Source organism: Phocoena sinus, chromosome 10, assembly GCF_008692025.1.
Source record: "Phocoena sinus isolate mPhoSin1 chromosome 10, mPhoSin1.pri, whole genome shotgun sequence".
NCBI classification, from domain to species: domain Eukaryota; kingdom Metazoa; phylum Chordata; class Mammalia; order Artiodactyla; family Phocoenidae; genus Phocoena; species Phocoena sinus.
In genome coordinates this window covers 97,538,790-97,557,352 of record NC_045772.1, presented here as the reverse complement: position 1 = coordinate 97,557,352, position 18,563 = coordinate 97,538,790, and the positions used below count along the sequence as shown (strand labels likewise).

At 46.4% G+C, this 18,563-nt stretch overlaps 1 protein-coding gene across 1 annotated transcript in view; it reads right to left on the bottom strand.

Annotated features, from left to right (window-relative positions):
* Positions 1 to 18,563, bottom strand: part of ANO2 (anoctamin 2) — a 320,612-nt gene that overhangs the window by 52,291 nt on the left and 249,758 nt on the right. Inside the window, exons 17-19 of the mRNA XM_032646986.1 lie at positions 10,609 to 10,720; positions 8,299 to 8,356; positions 7,820 to 7,920 (exon numbers count right to left, since the gene is read on the bottom strand). Of these exons, the coding sequence (XP_032502877.1) occupies positions 7,820 to 7,920; positions 8,299 to 8,356; positions 10,609 to 10,720 (271 nt within the window). The remainder of the gene's footprint in view (positions 1 to 7,819; positions 7,921 to 8,298; positions 8,357 to 10,608; positions 10,721 to 18,563) is intronic.

Below are 18,563 nucleotides of genomic sequence, written 5' to 3'. Positions count from 1 at the left end.
CTTGTTATCATTGGTACATTTGTTTATTGGTTTGGTTGCTCTTTTTTTTTAAAATTACTTTTATATTTTTTTATTTTAATAATTAAAAAAAAATTTTTATTTTAAAAACTTTATTTTATTTATTTTCTCTTTCTTTCTTTTATTTTTCTTTCTCCCTTTTCTTCTGAGCTCTGTGGCTGACAGGGTCTTGGTGCTCTGGCTGGGTGTCAGGCCTGAGCCTCTGAGGTGAGAGAGCCAAGTTCAGGACATTGCTCCACCAGAGACCTCCCAGCCCCTTGTAATATCAATCGGCGAGAGCTCTCCCAGAGATCTCCGTCTCAATGCTAAGACCGAGCTCCACTCAACGACCTGCAAGCTCCAGTACTGGATACTCCATGCCAAACAACTAGCAAGACAGGAACACAGCCCCACCCACTAGCAGAGAGGCTGCCTAAAATCATAAGTTCACAGACACCCCAAAACACACCACTGGATGCGGTCATGCCCACCAGAAAGACAAGATCCAGCCTCATCCACCAGAACACAGGCACCAGTCCCCTCTACAAGGAAGCCTACACAACCCACTGAACCAACCTTACTCACTGGGGGTAGACACCAAAAACAACAGGAACTAAAAACCTGCAGCCTGTGAAAAGGAGACCCCAAACACAGTAAGTTAAGCAAAATGAGAAGACAGAGAAATATACAGCAGATGAAGGAGCAAGGTAAAAACCCACCAGGCCAAACAAATGAAGAGGAAATAGGCAGTCTACCTGAAAAAGAATTCAAAGTAATGATAGTAAAGACGATCCAAAATCTTGGAAATAGAATGGAGAAAATACAAGAAATGTTTAACAAGGACCTAGAAGAACTAAAGAGTAAACAAACAATGATTAACAGCACAATAAGTGAGATTAAAAATTCTCTAGAAGAAATCAATAGCAGAATAAATGAGGCAGAAGAACAGATAAGTGACCTCGAAGATAAAATAGTGGAAATAACTACCACAGAGCAGAATAAAGAAAAAGGAATGAAAAGAATTAAGGACAGTCTCTGAGACCTCTGGGGCAACATTAAATGCACCAACATTCGAATTATAGGGGTCCCAGAAGAAGAAGAGAAAAAGAAAGGGACTGAGAAAATATTTGAAGAGATTATAGTTGAAAATTTCCCTAATATGGGAAAGGAAATAGTCAGTCAAGTCCAGGAAGCTCAGAGAGTCCCAGACAGGATAAATCCAGGGAGAAACATGCCAAGACACATATTAATCAAACTATCAAAAATTAAATACAAAGAAAAAATATTAAAAGCAGCAAAGGAAAAGCAACAAATAACATCCAAGGGAATCCCCATAAGGTTAACAGCTGATTTTTCAGCAGAAATTCTACAATCCAAAAGGGAGTGGCAGGACATATTTAAAGTGATGAAAGGGAAGAACCTACAACCCAGATTACTCTACCCAGCAAGGATCTCATCCAGATTCGATGGAGAAATTAAAACCTTTACAGACAAGCAAAAGCTAAGAGAATTCAGCACCACCAAACCAGCTTTACAGCAAATGCTAAAGGAACTTCTTTAGGCAGGAAACACAAGAGAAGGAAAAGACCTACAATAACAAACCCAAAACAATTAAGAAAATGATAATAAGAACGTACATATCGATAATTACCTTAAATGTAAATGGATTAAATGCTCCAACCAAAAGACATAGACTGGCTGAATGGGTACAAAAACAAGACACGTATATATGCTGTCTACAAGAAACCCACTTCAGACCTAGGGACATGCACAGACTGAAAGTGAAGGGATGGAAAAAGATATTCCATGTAAATGGAAATCAAAACAAAGCTGGAGTAGCAATTCTCGTATCAGACAGAATAGACTTTAAAATAAAGACTATTACAAGAGACAAAGGAGGACACTACATAATGATCAAGGGATCAATCCAAGAAGAAGATACAACAATTGTAAATATTTATGCACCCAACATGGTAGCACCTCAATACATAAAGCAGATGCTAACAGCCATAAAAGGGGAAATCGACAGTAACTCAATAATAGTAGGGGACTTTAACACCCCACTTTCACCAATGGACAGATCATCCAAAATGAAAATAAATAAGGAAACACAAGGTTTAAATGACACATTAAACAAGATGGACTTAATTGATATTTACAGGACATTCTATCCAAAACCACTTTCTTCTCAAGTGCTCATGGAAAATTCTCCAGGATACATCATATCTTGGGTCACAAATCAAGCCTTGGTAAATTTAAGAAAATTGAAATTGTATCTAGTACCTTTTCCAACCTCAATGCTATGAGACCAGATATCAATTACAGGAAACAAACTGTAAAAAAATACAAACACGTGGCAGCTAAACAATATGATACTAAATAACCAAGAGATCACTGAAGAAATCAAATAGGAAACCCAAAACTACCTAGAAATAAATGACAATGAAAACATGATGACCCAAAACCTATGAGATGCAGCAAAAGCAGTTCTAAGAGGGAAGTTTATAGCAATACAATCCTATCTCAAGAAACATCTCAAATAAACAACTTAACCTTACAACTAAAGCAATTAAAGAAAGAAGAACAAAAAATCCCCCAAAGTTAGCAGAAGGAAGAAATCATAAAGATCAGATCAGAAATAAATGAAAAAGAAATGAAGGAAATGAAAGCAAAGATCAATAAAATTAAAAGTTGGTTCTTTGAGAAGATAAACAAAATTGATAAACCATTAGCCAGACTCATCAAGAAAAAAAAGGAAAAGACTCAAATCAATAGAATTAGAAATGAAAGAGAAGAAGTAACAACTGGCACTGCAGAAATACAAAGGATCATGAGAGATTACTACAAGCAACTATATGCCAATAAAATGGACAACCTGAAAGAAATGGACAAATTCTTAGACAAGTACAACCTTCTGAGACTGAACCAGGTAGAAACAGAAAATATAAACAGACCAATCATAAGCACTGAAATTGAAACTGTGATTAAAAATCTTCCAAAAAACAAAAGCCCAGGACCAGACAGCTTCACAGGCAAATTATGTCAAACATTTAGAGAAGAGCTAACACCCATCCTTCTCAAACTCTTCCAAAATATAGCAGAGTGAGGAACATTCCCAAACTCATTCTACGAGGCCACCATCACCCTGATACCAAAACCAGACAAAGATGTCACACAAAAAGAAAACTAAAGGCCAATATCACTGATGAACATAGACGCAAAAATCCTCAACAAAATACTAGCAAACAGAATCCAACAGCACATTGAAAGGATCATACACCATGATCAAGTGGGGTTTATCCCAGGAATGCAAGGATTCTTCAATATATGCTAACCAATCAATGTGATACACCATACAGACAAATTGAAGGATAAAACCATATGATAATCTCAATAGATGCAGAAAAAGCTTTTGACAAAATTCAACACCCATTTATGATAAAAACCCTGCAGAAAGTAGGCACAGAAGGAACTTACCTCAACATAATAAAGGCCATATATGACAAACCCAGAGCCAACATCATTCTCAATCGTGAAAAACTGAAACCATTTCCACTAAGATCAGGAAGAAGACAAGGTTGCCCACTCTCACTGCTATTACTCAACATAGTTTTGGAAGTTTTAGCCACAGCAATCAGAGAAGAAAAAGAAATAAAAGGAATCCAAATCGGAAAAGAAGAAGTAAAGCTGTCACTGTTTGCAGATGACACGATACTATACACAGAGAATCCTAAAGATGCTACCAGAAAACTACTAGAGCTAATCAATGAATTTGGTAAAGTAGCAGGATACAAAATTAATGCACAGAAATCTCTTGCATTCCTATACACTAATGATGAAAAATCTGAAAGAGAAAATAAGGAAACACTCCCATTTACCACTGCAACAAAAAGAATAAAATACCTAGGAATAAACCTACCTAAGGAGACAAAAGACCTGTATGCAGAAAATTATAAGACACTGATGAAAGAAATTAAAGATGATACAAACATATGGAGAGATATACCATGTTTCTGGATTGGAAGAATGAACATTGTGAAAATGACTATACTACCCAAAACAATCTACAGATTCAGTGCAATCCCTATCAAACTACCAATGGCATTGTTCACAAAACTAGAACAAAAAATTTCACAATTTGTATGGAAACACAGAAGACCCCGAATAGCCAAAGCAATATTGAGAAAGAAAAATGGAGCTGGAGGAGTCAGGCTCCCTGACTTCAGACTATACCAGAAAGCTATAATAATCAAGATAGGGCTTCCCTGGTGGCACAGTGGTTGGGAGTCCGCCTGCTGATGCAGGGGACATGGGTTCGCGCCCCGGTCTGGGAAAATCCCACGTGCCGCGGAGCGGCTGGGCCCGTGAGCCATGGCCACTGAGCCTGCGCGTCCAGAGCCTGTGCTCCACAGCGGGAGAGGCCACAACAGTGGGAGGCCCGCGTACCGCAAAAAAAAAAAAAAAAAAGAAAAAAAAATCAAGATAGTATGGTACTGGCACAAAAACAGAAATATAGATCAATGGAACAGGATGGATAGCCCAGAGATTATCCCACGCACATATGGTCACCTTATCTTTGACAAAGGAGGCAAGAATATACAATGGAGAAAAGTCAGCCTCTTCTATAAGTGGTGCTGGGAAAACTGGACAGCTACATGTAAAAGAATGAAATTAGAACACTCCCTAACACCATACACAAAAATAAACTCAAAATGGATTAAAGACCTAGTTGTAAGGCCAGACGCTATAAAACTCTTAGAGGAAAACATAGGCAGAACACTCTACGACATAAATCACAGGAAGATCCTTTTTGATCCACCTCCTAGAAAAAGGGAAATAAAAACAAAAATAAACAAATGGGACCTAATGAAACTTAAAAGCTTTGTACAGCAAAGGAAACCGTAAACAAGATGAAAAGACAACCCTACGAATGGGAGAAAATATTTGCAAATGAAGCTACTGACAAAGGATTAATCTCCAAAATATACAAGCAGCTCATGCAGCTCAATACCACAGAAACAAACAACCCAATCCAAAAACGGGCAGAAGACCTAGACATTTCTACAAAGAAAACATACAGATGGCCAACAAATACAGGAAAAGATGCTCAACATCACTAATTGTTAGAGAAATGCAAATCAAAACTACAATGAGGTATCACCTCACACTGGTCAGAATGGCCATCATCAAAAAATCTACAAACAATAAATGCTGGAGAGGATGTGGAGAAAAGGGAACCCTCTTGCACTGTAGGTGGGTATGTAAACTGATACAGCCACTATGGAGAACAGTATGGAGGTTCCTTAAAAAACTAAAAATAGGGCTTCCCTGGTGGCTCAGTGGTTGAGAGTCCACCTGCCGAAGCAGAGGACACGGGTTCGTGCCCCGGTCTGGGAAGATCCCGCATGCCGCGGAGCGGCTGGGCCCATGAGCCATGGCCATTGAGCCTGCGCGTCCAGAGCCTGTGCTCCGCAACGGGACAGGCCACAACAGTGAGAGGATCACATACCGCAAAAAAAAACACCTAAAAATAGAATTACCATACAACCCAGCAATCCCACTACTGGGCATATACCCTGAGAAAACCATAATTCAAAAAGAGTCATGTACCACAATGTTCACTGCAGTTCTATTCACAACAGTCAGGACATGGAAGCAACCAAAGTGTTCACGGACAGATGAATGGATAAAGAAGATGTAGTATATATATATATATATATATATATATATATACAATGGAATATTACTCAGCCATAAAAGAAACGAAATTGAGTTATTTGTAGTGAGGTGGATGGACCTAGAGTCTGTCATACAGAGTGAAGTAAGTCGGAAAGAGAAAAACAAATACCGTATGCTAACACATATATATGGAATCTAAAAAAAAAATGGTTCTGAAGAATCTAGGGGCAGGACAGGAATAAAGACACAGACGTAGAGAATGGACTTGAGGACATGGGGAGGGTGAAGGGTAAGCTGGGACGAAATGAGAGAGTGGCATGGACATATATACACTACCAAACGTAAAATAGATAGCTAGTGGGAAGCAGCCGCATAGCACAGGAAGATCAGCTCGGTGCTTTGTGACCACCTAGAGGGGTGGGATAGGGAGGGTGGGAGGGAGATGTAAGAGGGAGGACATATGGGGATATATGTATACGTATAGCTGATTCACTTTGTGATACAGCAGAAACTAACACAGCATTGTAAAGCAATTTATACTCTAATAAAGACGTTAATAAAAAACAAACAACCTAATGAAAGAAGTCTTTGTAAGAAAAACCACGTGGGAGGGGAGGGGAAACAATCCACATGAAAATCTGTTCTGTTTCACCAGCTATGCATCCTTCCCCTCCTAAGATCATATATTCCACAGTTCCTTAGAGATTTTCCTAAATGATTACATTGTGTTTCAATCTTTCCTATTCATCCTCCACGCCTCTGTTACTTGTTCACTGGGAGTGAAATGGAGCAGAACCCTGTGTTCCCTGCCCCCCTAAGTCCTCAGCCTGCTTTTGTCTGTGGAAAAACTTTAGCCAAAGAATAAGTTTAATCAGAGAAGTGAGAAAATGCAGAAACAAAGCTAAACAGTCAAAGGAGGACAAGTAATAACAATTTAGTCATTAAGCATAGTCAAGGACCTTTAGTTCTTTCTTAAGGGCTTCAGATAATATTCTGAGCCATATCCTGTGAGCTGTCTTACAGACACTGAAACCTCCACCAGGTGGAAGAAGTTAAGTGCATGATGACCAGACTGTAGCCATGACACAAGCTGCCACAATTCTGAGAACTGGCCTCAAGGAAATGGGAACAAACCGACCCTGGAACTGAAGGCTAACTACCTAAAACAATCAAGATGACGCTGGTCAGACGACCCAGGACCAATTGCAAGATGACGGCCAGAGCTGACTGTGCTGTTTCTGCACGTAGCCCCCTCCCTCCACATATAAAAGCTCTTGCCCAGTGGGTGTAGGAGCGGGGTGTTTTGGCCTTTGGACAGGTGTCCACCCTTCCCCCCCCCCCAATCCTGGTTGCTGGCATCCAAAACAAAGCAAACTCTCCTTTCCACCAACCTTGCCTCTTTACTGGCTTTCGAGCGGCGAGCAGCCAGACCCCACTTTCAGTTTCAGGAGGACATAGCATTAAAAGTAGGATGGGGCTTCCCTGGTGGCACAGTGGTTAAGAATCCGCCTGCTGATGCAGGGGACACGGGTTCAAGCCCTGGTGCGGGAAGACCCCACGTGCCGCGGAGCAACTAAGCCCGTGCACCACAACGACTGAGCCTGCGAGCCACAACTACTGAGGCCATGCGTCACAAGTACTGAAGCCTGCAGGCCTAGAGCCCGTGCTCCGCAACAAGCGAAGCCACCGCAACGAGAAGCCCGCGCACCGCGACAAAGAGTAGCCCCCGCTCACCGCAACTGGAGAAAGCCTGCGTGCAGCAACGAAGACCCAAAGCAGCCAAAAATAAAGTAAATAATTTTTTTTAAAAAAAGCATGATGCACTTTGAGGTCAGAGGTACCTGATTCACAGCTCCGTCACTTTCTGTTATGGGCACTTAAGCAAGTGCTTAATCCTTCTGAGACTCAAACATCCCGAACTGGATTGGCAAACAAGACTTGTGGGAGGGGCCCTACGTCATGGGGAAGTTACTGGAGAGTGGACAGAGGAGTAGAGAGTCCACCTGTCTTAGAAGAGGAGAGACCACGAGGTCCTTCTGGAAGCCTGGCGCTGCCGGGCTCGGCCCTGGCAGCAAGGAGCGGGGTAAGCGGAGCTCATTACTCCTGGCAGCAAGGAGCGGGGTAAGCGGAGCTCATTACTCACGGGACGCCAATCTCGAAGACGTTGTTCTGGACCAGCTGCTTCCCTAACATGATGATGCTGAGCTGGATGCACAGCTCCATGAGGCAGCCCCCAGGGGCGCACTGCAGGAGGAGGAGAGGAAGGAAGGGGCGGTCAGACCAGGTGGAGCTCGGAGAGGCGAGGGTGCGGACTAAGCCGCTCCATGAGGCAGCCCCCAGGGGCGCACTGCAGGAGGAGAGGAAGGAAGGGGCGGTCAGACCAGGTGGAGCTCGGAGAGGCGAGGGTGCGGACTAAGCCGCTCCATGAGGCAGCCCCCAGGGGCGCACTGCAGGAGGAGAGGAAGGAAGGGGCGGTCAGACCAGGTGGAGCTCGGAGAGGCGAGGGTGCGGACTAAGCCAGCCTGTGGAGGCGGGAAGGATCGGGGCGGGGCGGTGGGGGTGGCAGGGGCACCTACAAACCACTAGCCTAGCCGGGCATGAGACACCAGTGGCTCTACTTGCCTCTTCCATGCGGTAACCGTCAAACACGTAAACGTAGCTTCCAGGTCTGCCCACAAACCTGGAATGGAGAAGTGTGGGAAGAGTTAGGGGAAGAGAGAGGGAGTCAGGACTGCCTGAGGGCATGTCTCCTGAGTGGACCAGCCACTGGCCGATGCTGTTCTTGAAAGGACTGGCCAGGGTGGGTGCTCGTCACCAGGAAGGAGTTCATACCTGCTATCAGCTAACAATCACCCACAACACATAGGGTTCACCTCTTGACTTTTAGTTTTTATTGGAATATAGCTGATTATAGCTGATTTACAATGTTGTTAGTTTTTGCCGTACAACAAAGGGAATCAGTTATGCATACACATATATCCACTCTTTTTTAGATTCTATTCCCCTATAGGCCATTACAGAGTACTGAGCAGACTTCCCTGTGCTCTACGGTAGGTCCTTATTAGTTATCTGTTTTATATACAGTACTGTATGTGTCAATCCCAATCTTCAATGTATTCCTCCCTGCCCCTTACCCGCCCGTAACCATAAGTTTATTTTCTACGTCTGTAACTCTATTTCTCTTCTGTAGATAAGTTCATTCGTAGCTCTTAACGTGGTCAAATTCCAAGGGGAGGGGATTGACGCTGGGTCTGGAATGGGGCTGGGGCACTCTTTGTGCGTGTGTGTGCGTGTGTGTGTGTGTGTGTGTGAGAGAGAGAGAGAGAGATCATTTCAGAGCCTAAACACAACGAAGTCTGTATTGTCTCTAAGTGCACTGTCCTGCACCTTTTTCCCTCAGCTCGTGTCAAGAATCGGGTTCTGATTGCAATTCCTCCATGAGGGCTTCTGATTCCCCAGAAAATGAAGGCCAAGATGGACTAAAGTTGCAAGTGGAGATTCCTGGGACCAGAAAAGAAAAATCCAGACTTCTTACTGAAAATACTTAGAGGAATGGAAGAAGCCTGCCTCATTCCTCTTCTAAGACCTAAGAGTCTACTTTATTGGGAGGTAAGAAGATTGAGCCGATGGGGGAGGCAGAGAGGTACTAGCCAACCATGGAACCAGAGAGGTCATCAGAAGAATCCCACTTTCTTGAAATGTCATCCCCTCACCCATCTATTGAAATCCTACTTGTCCATTTGAGGATCAGCTTGACTTTCCTCCTTGGTGAGGTCTCCCTGTCTCTGTTCATAATTAAGTGTTCCCCTAATACTTCCTTTGCACCATTTTTATGGTACTTACTCCAGATTACACTGTGCTGTTGCCAAGACTACCACAATCACTATTTATCAGAAGTGATTTTACACCCAGGACTGTTATATAGTAAAGAATATGACTGGTCACTGTCCCTGATCCCTGGGAGGAGCCTCTAAACCCTTGGAATTTCCTGATAGGAGTGTCTTTGTTATTCATGGTGGGTCCCTGGGACTAGACCTAGGTTTATGCTAATGAGATCACTCAGGATGCGGAGGCCAGTGCCGGAAAGACCAACCACGTGATCAGAGAGTTGCGGCTTTGAGCCCAGTAAAAGCAGCCGGACCTCAGCTGGGGGAGAGGGACTGCAGATTGAGTTCAGTCACATGAGCAATGATTCATTCAATGATGCTTGTATAACAGGACCCCAGCAAAAACTGTGGACACTGAAGCTTGGACGAGCATCCCGGTTGGTGACGCACATGGACGTGCCAGGAAACTGACATGCTGAGGACATCCTGAAGACACGGGAGCTTCTTTGCAGGATGCTCCTAGACCCTACCCTACGTGCCTCTCCCGTCTGTCGCTTTGGATTTGTATCTCTTTGTGATGATAACACCCTAATTTTAAGAATAGCACATTCCAAGCTCTATAAGTGGTTCTAGTGCATTATCAAACCCAAGGGGTTAGTGGCTGTAGCCAGTTGGGCAGACCCATCAGTGGCCTGAGAGCCCCAGAGCTTGCAGTACTGTCTGAGGTAAGGGCAGTCATGTGGGAGACTGTGCTCCTAACCTGTGAAGTCCACACTCACTCTGAGTAGTTGCCATCAGACCTGTATTGCAAGATCTAAGAGCCACTGGCTAGACATGAAATTCCCTCCTGTCACAGTCTCCAAGTTGAGAGACACAAATTCCTCTAAGACTAACCCTTCAGGGCCCAGAGCCGAATCACTGCAGAGTTTCCCATGTTAACAGAATCTGAAGATGCTAATCCAAAATGATTTAGTGCAGCCAGGTGGCAAAGGGAGTGGGGAATGGGGCCAAGGGTGTAAACTGACAATGGAGACAGGCTGACTCCAGTGGAGGGCTCAGTCTTCATGACCAATTGCCCTTCCGTGTATGGCACCGAGATACTCACCTCCCCTTGAAAAAGGCCACATAGAAGATGGGTGAGTAGGCATTGACAAACTTTAGCAAGAAAGCCTTGAGTACCAGGCGCTCTTCAAATGTCTGCTCTGTTTTTGGAACCTCTGAAAGAGAAGAGCAAAGCTGATCAGACTGAGAGACAGATTTCTCACCTCTCCAGAGTTGTGACCCTGTGACGTGAGCCATTATCTGTCAGTTTACTCCTTCAGAGTAGAAACTAAGAGATCCATCTCTCTCGCACCTTAGAACTGACTTCATCTGGGAGGTCCCAAGCCGTGTTCCAGGTAGTATGAGGCTACAGAAGGCCAAGCATACATACGATCATCACCTGTCTCTTTCCACTGCCCTCCGCTTATCCACGCAAGCAATGGTTTCACACTGGGCTCCTCAAAGAGAGATCTGGGCAAGCAGAACATCCTCCCACCACCCTTGCTTCATCAAGAGGAATTCAGCTTTTACCTGCATACTTGACACTTCTATGGAGATTTTACTTGAACAAACATCCCTGACAGAAAGCCTAGTTAACCAGTGAACAGAAGTCAAGAAGCAGTAAAAGCTTGTCTAAGGAGATTGCCCCAGGCATACATGAGCCCCCAGGCACCTGTGGCCCTGGGAGGGGACTTGAGAATGAGGGAGCTTAGTGACTACCATCACTATTGTGATCCTGGCCTTGAGTTTCCCCTAAGGCTGAAAGAAGGGAAAGTGAAGAGTTACTCGTCCTGGTCCCCATGAGAAATGCGGTGTCAGTCCTGGAGAGACAGCAACACTGAAAACTTCTTCATTCTCCAATCTCCCCTCCATCCTAAAACCCACTGGAGTTCACTGATGTTGGCAAACAGTCCTAGAGGCCCTGGCAGGCCATGCTGAACCCATAGAGCTCCCAGCCCCTCTCAGCTGTGTGTTGAGGGGTGGGATGATTTGCTTGTTTTGTTTTGCTACAGAGATGGTTGTAGGAGCAGATTTTAGCATCAGACATATTTGAGTTCAAATGCTAGATGTAATTAGAGAAATGAAGTTATATAAAAAGGATAACGATACCTCCTTCACAGGGTTGCCCTGAAGACACAATGGGAATGCTCACAGAGCAGTCGGCCAGGTGCTTGGCACATAGCAGACCTCAGTAAATGATGTTGTCCAAGACATCATCAGCAGCACCATCACAGTCATCACCATCACCATCACCATCACCATCATCACCATCATCATCACCATCATCACCATCATCACCATCACCACCATCATCACCACCATCACCATCACCATCACCACCATCATCATCACCATCACCACCATCATCACCATCACCATCACCACCATCATCATCACCATCATCACCATCATCATCACCATCACCACCATCACCATCACCACCATCATCATCACCATCATCACCATCACCACCACCATCATCACCATCACCACCATCACCATCACCACCATCACCATCACCATCATCACCATCACCACCATCACCATCACCACCATCACCATCACCACCATCATCACCACCACCATCACCATCACCACCATCACCATCACCACCATCACCATCACCACCATCACCATCATCATCACCACCACCATCATCACCATCATCACCACCATCATCACCACCATCATCATCATCACCATCATCACCATCACCATCACCATCATCACCATCATCATCACCATCATCACCATCATCATCACCATCACCACCATCATCATCACCATCATCATCACCACCATCACCATCACCACCATCACCATCACCACCATCATCACCACCATCATCATCATCACCATCATCACCACCATCACCATCATCACCATCACCACCATCATCATCACCACCATCATCACCACCATCATCATCACCACCATCATCACCACCATCATCATCATCATCACCATCACCACCATCATCATCACCATCATCATCACCACCATCACCATCACCACCATCACCATCACCACCACCATCACCACCATCACCATCATCACCATCATCATCACCACCATCATCACCACCATCATCATCACCATCACCATCACCATCACCACCATCATCACCACCATCATCACCATCACCATCATCACCATCACCACCACCATCATCACCATCATCACCACCATCATCATCACCACCATCATCATCACCATCATCATCACCACCATCATCATCACCATCATCATCACCACCATCATCACCATCATCATCACCACCATCATCATCACCATCATCATCATCACCATCATGCAGGTCCAGCAGCTCTGCTTTCCACAGCACAGTTGGGCCATCACAGGTTGGATGTCTGTGCACATGACTAGCCCCCTGAGGTTCCAGGCATCATTTCCATGTGATTACTGATCACTTTCTACCAATCGACGGAAAACATGGCTGGTAGGTGATCCTCCTGGCAAGAGGATTCTGCTGGCAGAGATCACCTGTAGGTGATCCTCTGTCCCCACCCCACAGAACCACAGCCCAAGCTTTCTGAGGTCCTCCAGACAATTCTGCCAATAGCATTGCCTGCTAGGGAGTCTGGAGACATCGTCATTAATTCTACAGGAGGTGAGGTTGGAGAAGTCTACCATGATATCCCTCAGCCAAAAGATGGCTTTGTGGGTTTCTCCTTCCTGCCACACGTGGACAGACACATGTGCAACCCCATGGATAAAAGTGCTGGGCAGTCGCACTGCCGAGCCCAGCAAGCATCTGGATAATGCCTTGTACTCACCATTTATGGTTAACACTCCCACTTCTGCCAGCTCTTCTTTAATTTACATATGTTAGCAAAGCCCCTTCAAACTTTAACCTAGAAGGCCTTCCCCTCCCTGCTACAAATCCTGCCCTACAAAGAGGCAGGACCACCCTGTTGATTTATACTCATCATGCCCTCCCCGAGCTCCAGATCCACATCCACTTCTTCAACCTCTTTCCGCTCTGACTAAAGGAAACAATTCTGAGGCCCAGGAGGAAGTGCCTGCCATCGAGTTCTAAGGTCACTTTCGGTTTTAAGATCTCATAACTCTGAACCCCGAAGTGGCTATAAACCTCATCACCTTCCCCACCCCCATCCCACCCGCCCCCACCATGTGCGGTTTGGATGGCTTTTTCACAATGAGTGAGGTCAGAGAGATACATCTTCTGAGGGGAACACAGCTGGTGTCAGATGTATAGTACTCTACTGTGCACGTTTATTGAGTTAATGAATGACGTGACATGACATGAAAAAAACATTATTTGGAAGAAGTAAATAGTGAAGTATTTGTCATTTACTAAAAATTCCCTGTCACATGACAAGGAGGGCAAAGCCTAAGGAGGGACCTTGGTCTGTTGGGCAGGATAACGGTATGAAGATATGAGAGGAGCAGCCAGAGAGAGTTAGATTCCCTAGTTAAGAGAAGAGACAGGGGTGCTAGAGGTAGATGCAGGACCCAAAAAAGGCGAGAGCCAGGGCTCTGGGAGGGGGAAGGGCGGAGAGGGGGATGAGGGGGGCTGCCGTGTGACAAGTGGGGGGCGCCTGGTTGAAATGTCCATCAATTTCTGCTGTGTAATTTGTAGTGTGACCCCCTCATTTGCCTCTCCATAGACTCTCCAGGAAAGACTCACTACAACTGCTTTCCTTACCAGTGTCAAAGAATCCTGGATGGGTTCTTAGGGGAGGGATGTGCCAAAGGGCTGAGTCCGACTTCAAGATGAGCACAGGGGCGTGAACAGAGGTTCCCGCCATACCCTGTTGTAGCTGGGTTACAAAGCAGAGAGACTGGGGACAGAGAGGCAGAGAGAAAGGAGGAAGGGGAGGAGGAGAAGGGGAAGAGGGAGGAGGGAGGGAGGGAGGGAGGGTAGATGAAGAAAGTCACCGCCTATCAGTAAACAAAGGACGGAGCAGCCATCGAGTCATCAGCCAGTGCAGCCACCCTGGACTGTGCCCCCTGAACGGAATCCGGAACGGCGAAAAGCAGGACACTGACCCTAGATAGTTAAGGTGCATATCAAAGAGGTGATTTCAATGAGCCCGGACTCTTGCATCTTCTCAAACTTAGAAAATCGCTAAATTCATTAACTTGTCTGTTTTTCTTTGACTAACAGTAATCTTTCGATGGTCCAACTACCTGGTTTTTGTTGCAGAAACTCCTGTGTATCCTGGCTCCCCCCTCACCTCTTCCGAGCAGACCCTCAGAGCTACCTGAGAGTCTGCCTCCCGGGCTTAAGTAATCAGAAAGTCCACTGAATAAAACATAATGCTCAACTTTTAGGTTGTGAATTTTTTTCAGTGGACAGGAGGAAGGAAGGAAGGAAGGAAGGAGGGTGGGAGGGATCACTTTCAATAGGAGTTTGAGCCTCTGCCCAACCAATTTCTCAATTTTAAATATTTTGGGGGCAAGAAAATGAAAGCTGAGGTCACCTCAGTTTTCAGGTAATCAGGTCTGAGGATCTAAAAATTTGGAAAACTCACCTTGTAAATGTGGCTAGAAGGGGATTAAGGATGAGGTACAGAGAGGCACATGTCTTTGATTTTCTTTTATAATTGCCTTTGAGCTCTTTGTATGCAGATCCCCCAATCCCTACAGGAATTCCCTCTAAGTTCTCTGGAAAGAGAATCCAGTCCCTTCAGAGCTCTTTGCTCCAACTGGAAATGAGTGACTTCCTTCCTCCATCCTGATAAATCATGGGTCTGCTTATTATTTATTAGGTTTATTTCTAAAAACAGCCTGTGCCTATGCTTTTAAGGCCATGAGCCACCATAAATAATGGGCATTTCCAATAAACAATCTAAATTCCCTTGATAGGCCACTAAATCAGTCGAGGGTCCCACAACAGAGAAGCTCTGCGGCCATGCTGGGTGCTTTGCTGAGAGTTCTGGGGAATTTGGGGGGGGGGGTCCCAGGGAACGCGGCCCCGGGGAGGGAGAGAACGGGGGCCCTGGAGCTCCCTGCGAATTTGGGTCTCTTTTTTTTTTTTGATTGAAGTATAATTAGCTGATGTACATACGATATTGTGCCATCTTAGAATAGAGCTCTTCCAACAGCCAACATGAGGAGCCTCGCCCACCTACACCAGTGAAACAGAACAGGTTTTTCAGGGTCCTTTTTGGGGTGGGATGATGTCTACAGCACAGTTAGGGCACTTCAGGACACTGGGCACCATCCCCTGATAGGACACAGAATCTGGAGTGGTCCCAAACTGAGCCCATGAGAAAATGGACCAGGCTTGTGTTTTATAAAGCTCCAAATAAAGTGTCTTTAGATATCAATTGCTACGGGGATGGAGAGGAGGAGAGTCAACATGGAGACAGTGTGAGAAGGGAGAATGCAACCCCTCTCCAGCATTCCCAGGCTCCTGAAATCTCACCTCCCCCAGGAAGCCACCCCAGGTTGACTGGAGGCCATCTGAGAGTTTCACCTGCTCACCACCAGCTGGAGCAGATTTCGGACAAAGGGCAGACTCTAGGACCAGGAGAGACCATCAGAGAATTCCTGTGTGGCGCCCTTACCCAACCCCCTTTCTTTTAAGTGTTAAACCTCTGACGCATTGTGTCATGAAAAAATATGAGTATAAATGACCAGCTGTAAACTGCCTTGGAAAATAATTAGTATGAAAGCCCAAGCAAGTCTCAGGGGGCCAGCTCAGAATTCCAAGTCCCCAGAGCACCATCCTCGTCATATGGAAACAGCACGGCAGGCAAGAGGATGTCGGCTGTGGAATCGGAATTTTAGAAGAGCAGCTCATCCTAATGGGTGTCCCTGACAATCCAGCAGATACAGAATGATGGCGACAAGACAAAAAGGCGATGTCCAGGTGTGAACTTCAACCAGTTCCAGCCCTGGCACGGCTCTGGGAAGGACGGAAGCTGCGTCAGAAAGCAAAGGCGCCACAGCGCTCCCTGCCTCTCCCCCAGGACAGATCCAGCTTTTACAAACAGCAGTGTTTCCTGACAGCCCAATCATACGGCCTTCCCCGTTTGTGTGTGTGGGCAGGTGTGTGGGTTTGGCGGTGGAGGTGATCCCGGCCTCCTGTGTGACGTTGTTGCCTTGTTTATGCCATGGGGAAGGAATCACCATGGCAGAAGCCAGCGAGCTGGATAACCAGGCAGCCGGTGCATTGTCCCAGGGCACTGGGCGCCCCAGAGCTGGAGATTATGGGTGGGTGCTCCTGAGATACCCCTGGAGCCCTAGAGCGTTTCTAAGCACAAGGGGCCCCACCCTTAGAATCAGGAAGATGACGGCTGCCCCCAAAGGGACAGGAGGCCTACTGTGCTCTAGCAGCCCAGCCCCCGGTGACAGTACATTTTAAGGAAAGGGGACACAAAAGGGAGCAAGCACCTGCAGAGAGAGAGGGAGACAGACAGAGAGCAGTGCTCTGTTACAGGGCATCCCTGAGAACTCCAGCACGCTGTGCAACACTTGACATGGGGTCCCCATTCAACTGTTCCGTCTGCTCTATGGCGATGCTCTCCTCGTGGCAAAGAGGGAGCAGGGAGAGAACAGGTCGGCGTGCCCGGGTCACAACCGCAGACACAACACCGGCGGAGTCATCTGGCAAACACATTCGCTGGTCTAGAAACCGAGCCCCCAGCGAGCAGAGGTGGAGTAATCCCATCTCAGTCCATCCCCTGGTGTCTTCCCAGGGGAAGATCACCCAAAGGGAATGTTTTTACCTTTTCCATCGTTATCCTTTTTTATTCAACAAATGTCCACCTAGTGACCCTGGTGTGCCAGGCACTGGGCGCTGGGAGTACAGCCGTGCGCCATGAGCTCCCTGCCATGTGGTGCATACGGTCCAAAAGAGGGAGGGGGGCGTGTCGGAGGGCAGTGAGTACTGATGGAATCCACAGGGAGATGAGAAGCGGGAGGAAAAGGCGACAGGAAGACTGTTTTAGTTGGAGTGGCCAGGAGAGGTCTCTGAATGAGGAGCTTGGGGCAGGGGTGGAACAGACAGTCCCAAGGGCCGGGGCATTCGGAGTCGGAGTGACGAGAAAGTATGAGGAAGAGGAATGGAGAGGAAGGGGTTCTGTAGCCACTGGAAGGACCTGAGATTCACAGGACACACAGTGGGAAGTCTCCTTATGGGTGAGGCAGAGAGATGCTGAGAAGGACCCCTGGAAAGGAAGCGTGTGTGTGCGGGCATGGAGTGGGGGACAGAAGCGGAAGCAGAGAGACAAACCAGGACTGTGTGGTTGTCCAGGCAGGACACGACCAGTATTGGGAGGGAGGTCGTGAGAACTGATCAGAGCTGGGAAACGTCTGAAGGAGGACTAGACAATACTTACCAGACGGGAGTTTAGGGGTGAAAAAAAGAGCGATCCAGGAGGATGCTTGGGTTCTGGTAAGAGCGTGTGAGTGCTACTTGCTGAGATGGGAAGAATGATGAAAGTGACAGGTTTGGAGGGAAAATTGAGAGTTCAAAGTTAGACTCACTGAGTCACTGGGCCTGTGTGCTTCTGTCCTCATGCCCCAAGGCAGCTGGGGCTTTGTGTGACTTGAGAACCATCCTCCAAAGCACCTGGCCAGCTCTGAGGCATCAGACCCTCAGGCAAGCCACAGCCTGAAGTGGGTGATTTCCCAGGTCCTCTCTGCTCTGGTCCTCTGTGTTCTACGGCACTACCGCGGAGCCTACGACAAGGGGAGAGGAGGTTCTGGGCTGGGAGCAAGAAGATCTTTCTGTCCCACTCTCCTGCAGAGACGTGATTTACCTTTCTGAGCCTCACCATCCTAACTCCTAAAATGGTACCTTCCTGAAACATTTGTTGTGAAGTCCAAGCAAAAGTATGGAAAGCACGAAGCACCGTGTAAGGTCGCAAACACTTGTGTTAGTAGGACGCTGTAGCAAGGCACTCTATTAGACTTTTCATTTGTTTCCACTTCTTTGGTGAGAGAAATGCCAGCAGGTTACCCGAGAATCTCTGACCGAGCCCTCTTTGAAGGCTGGGGTGGGCTGGCATCACTTGGGGTGATGAG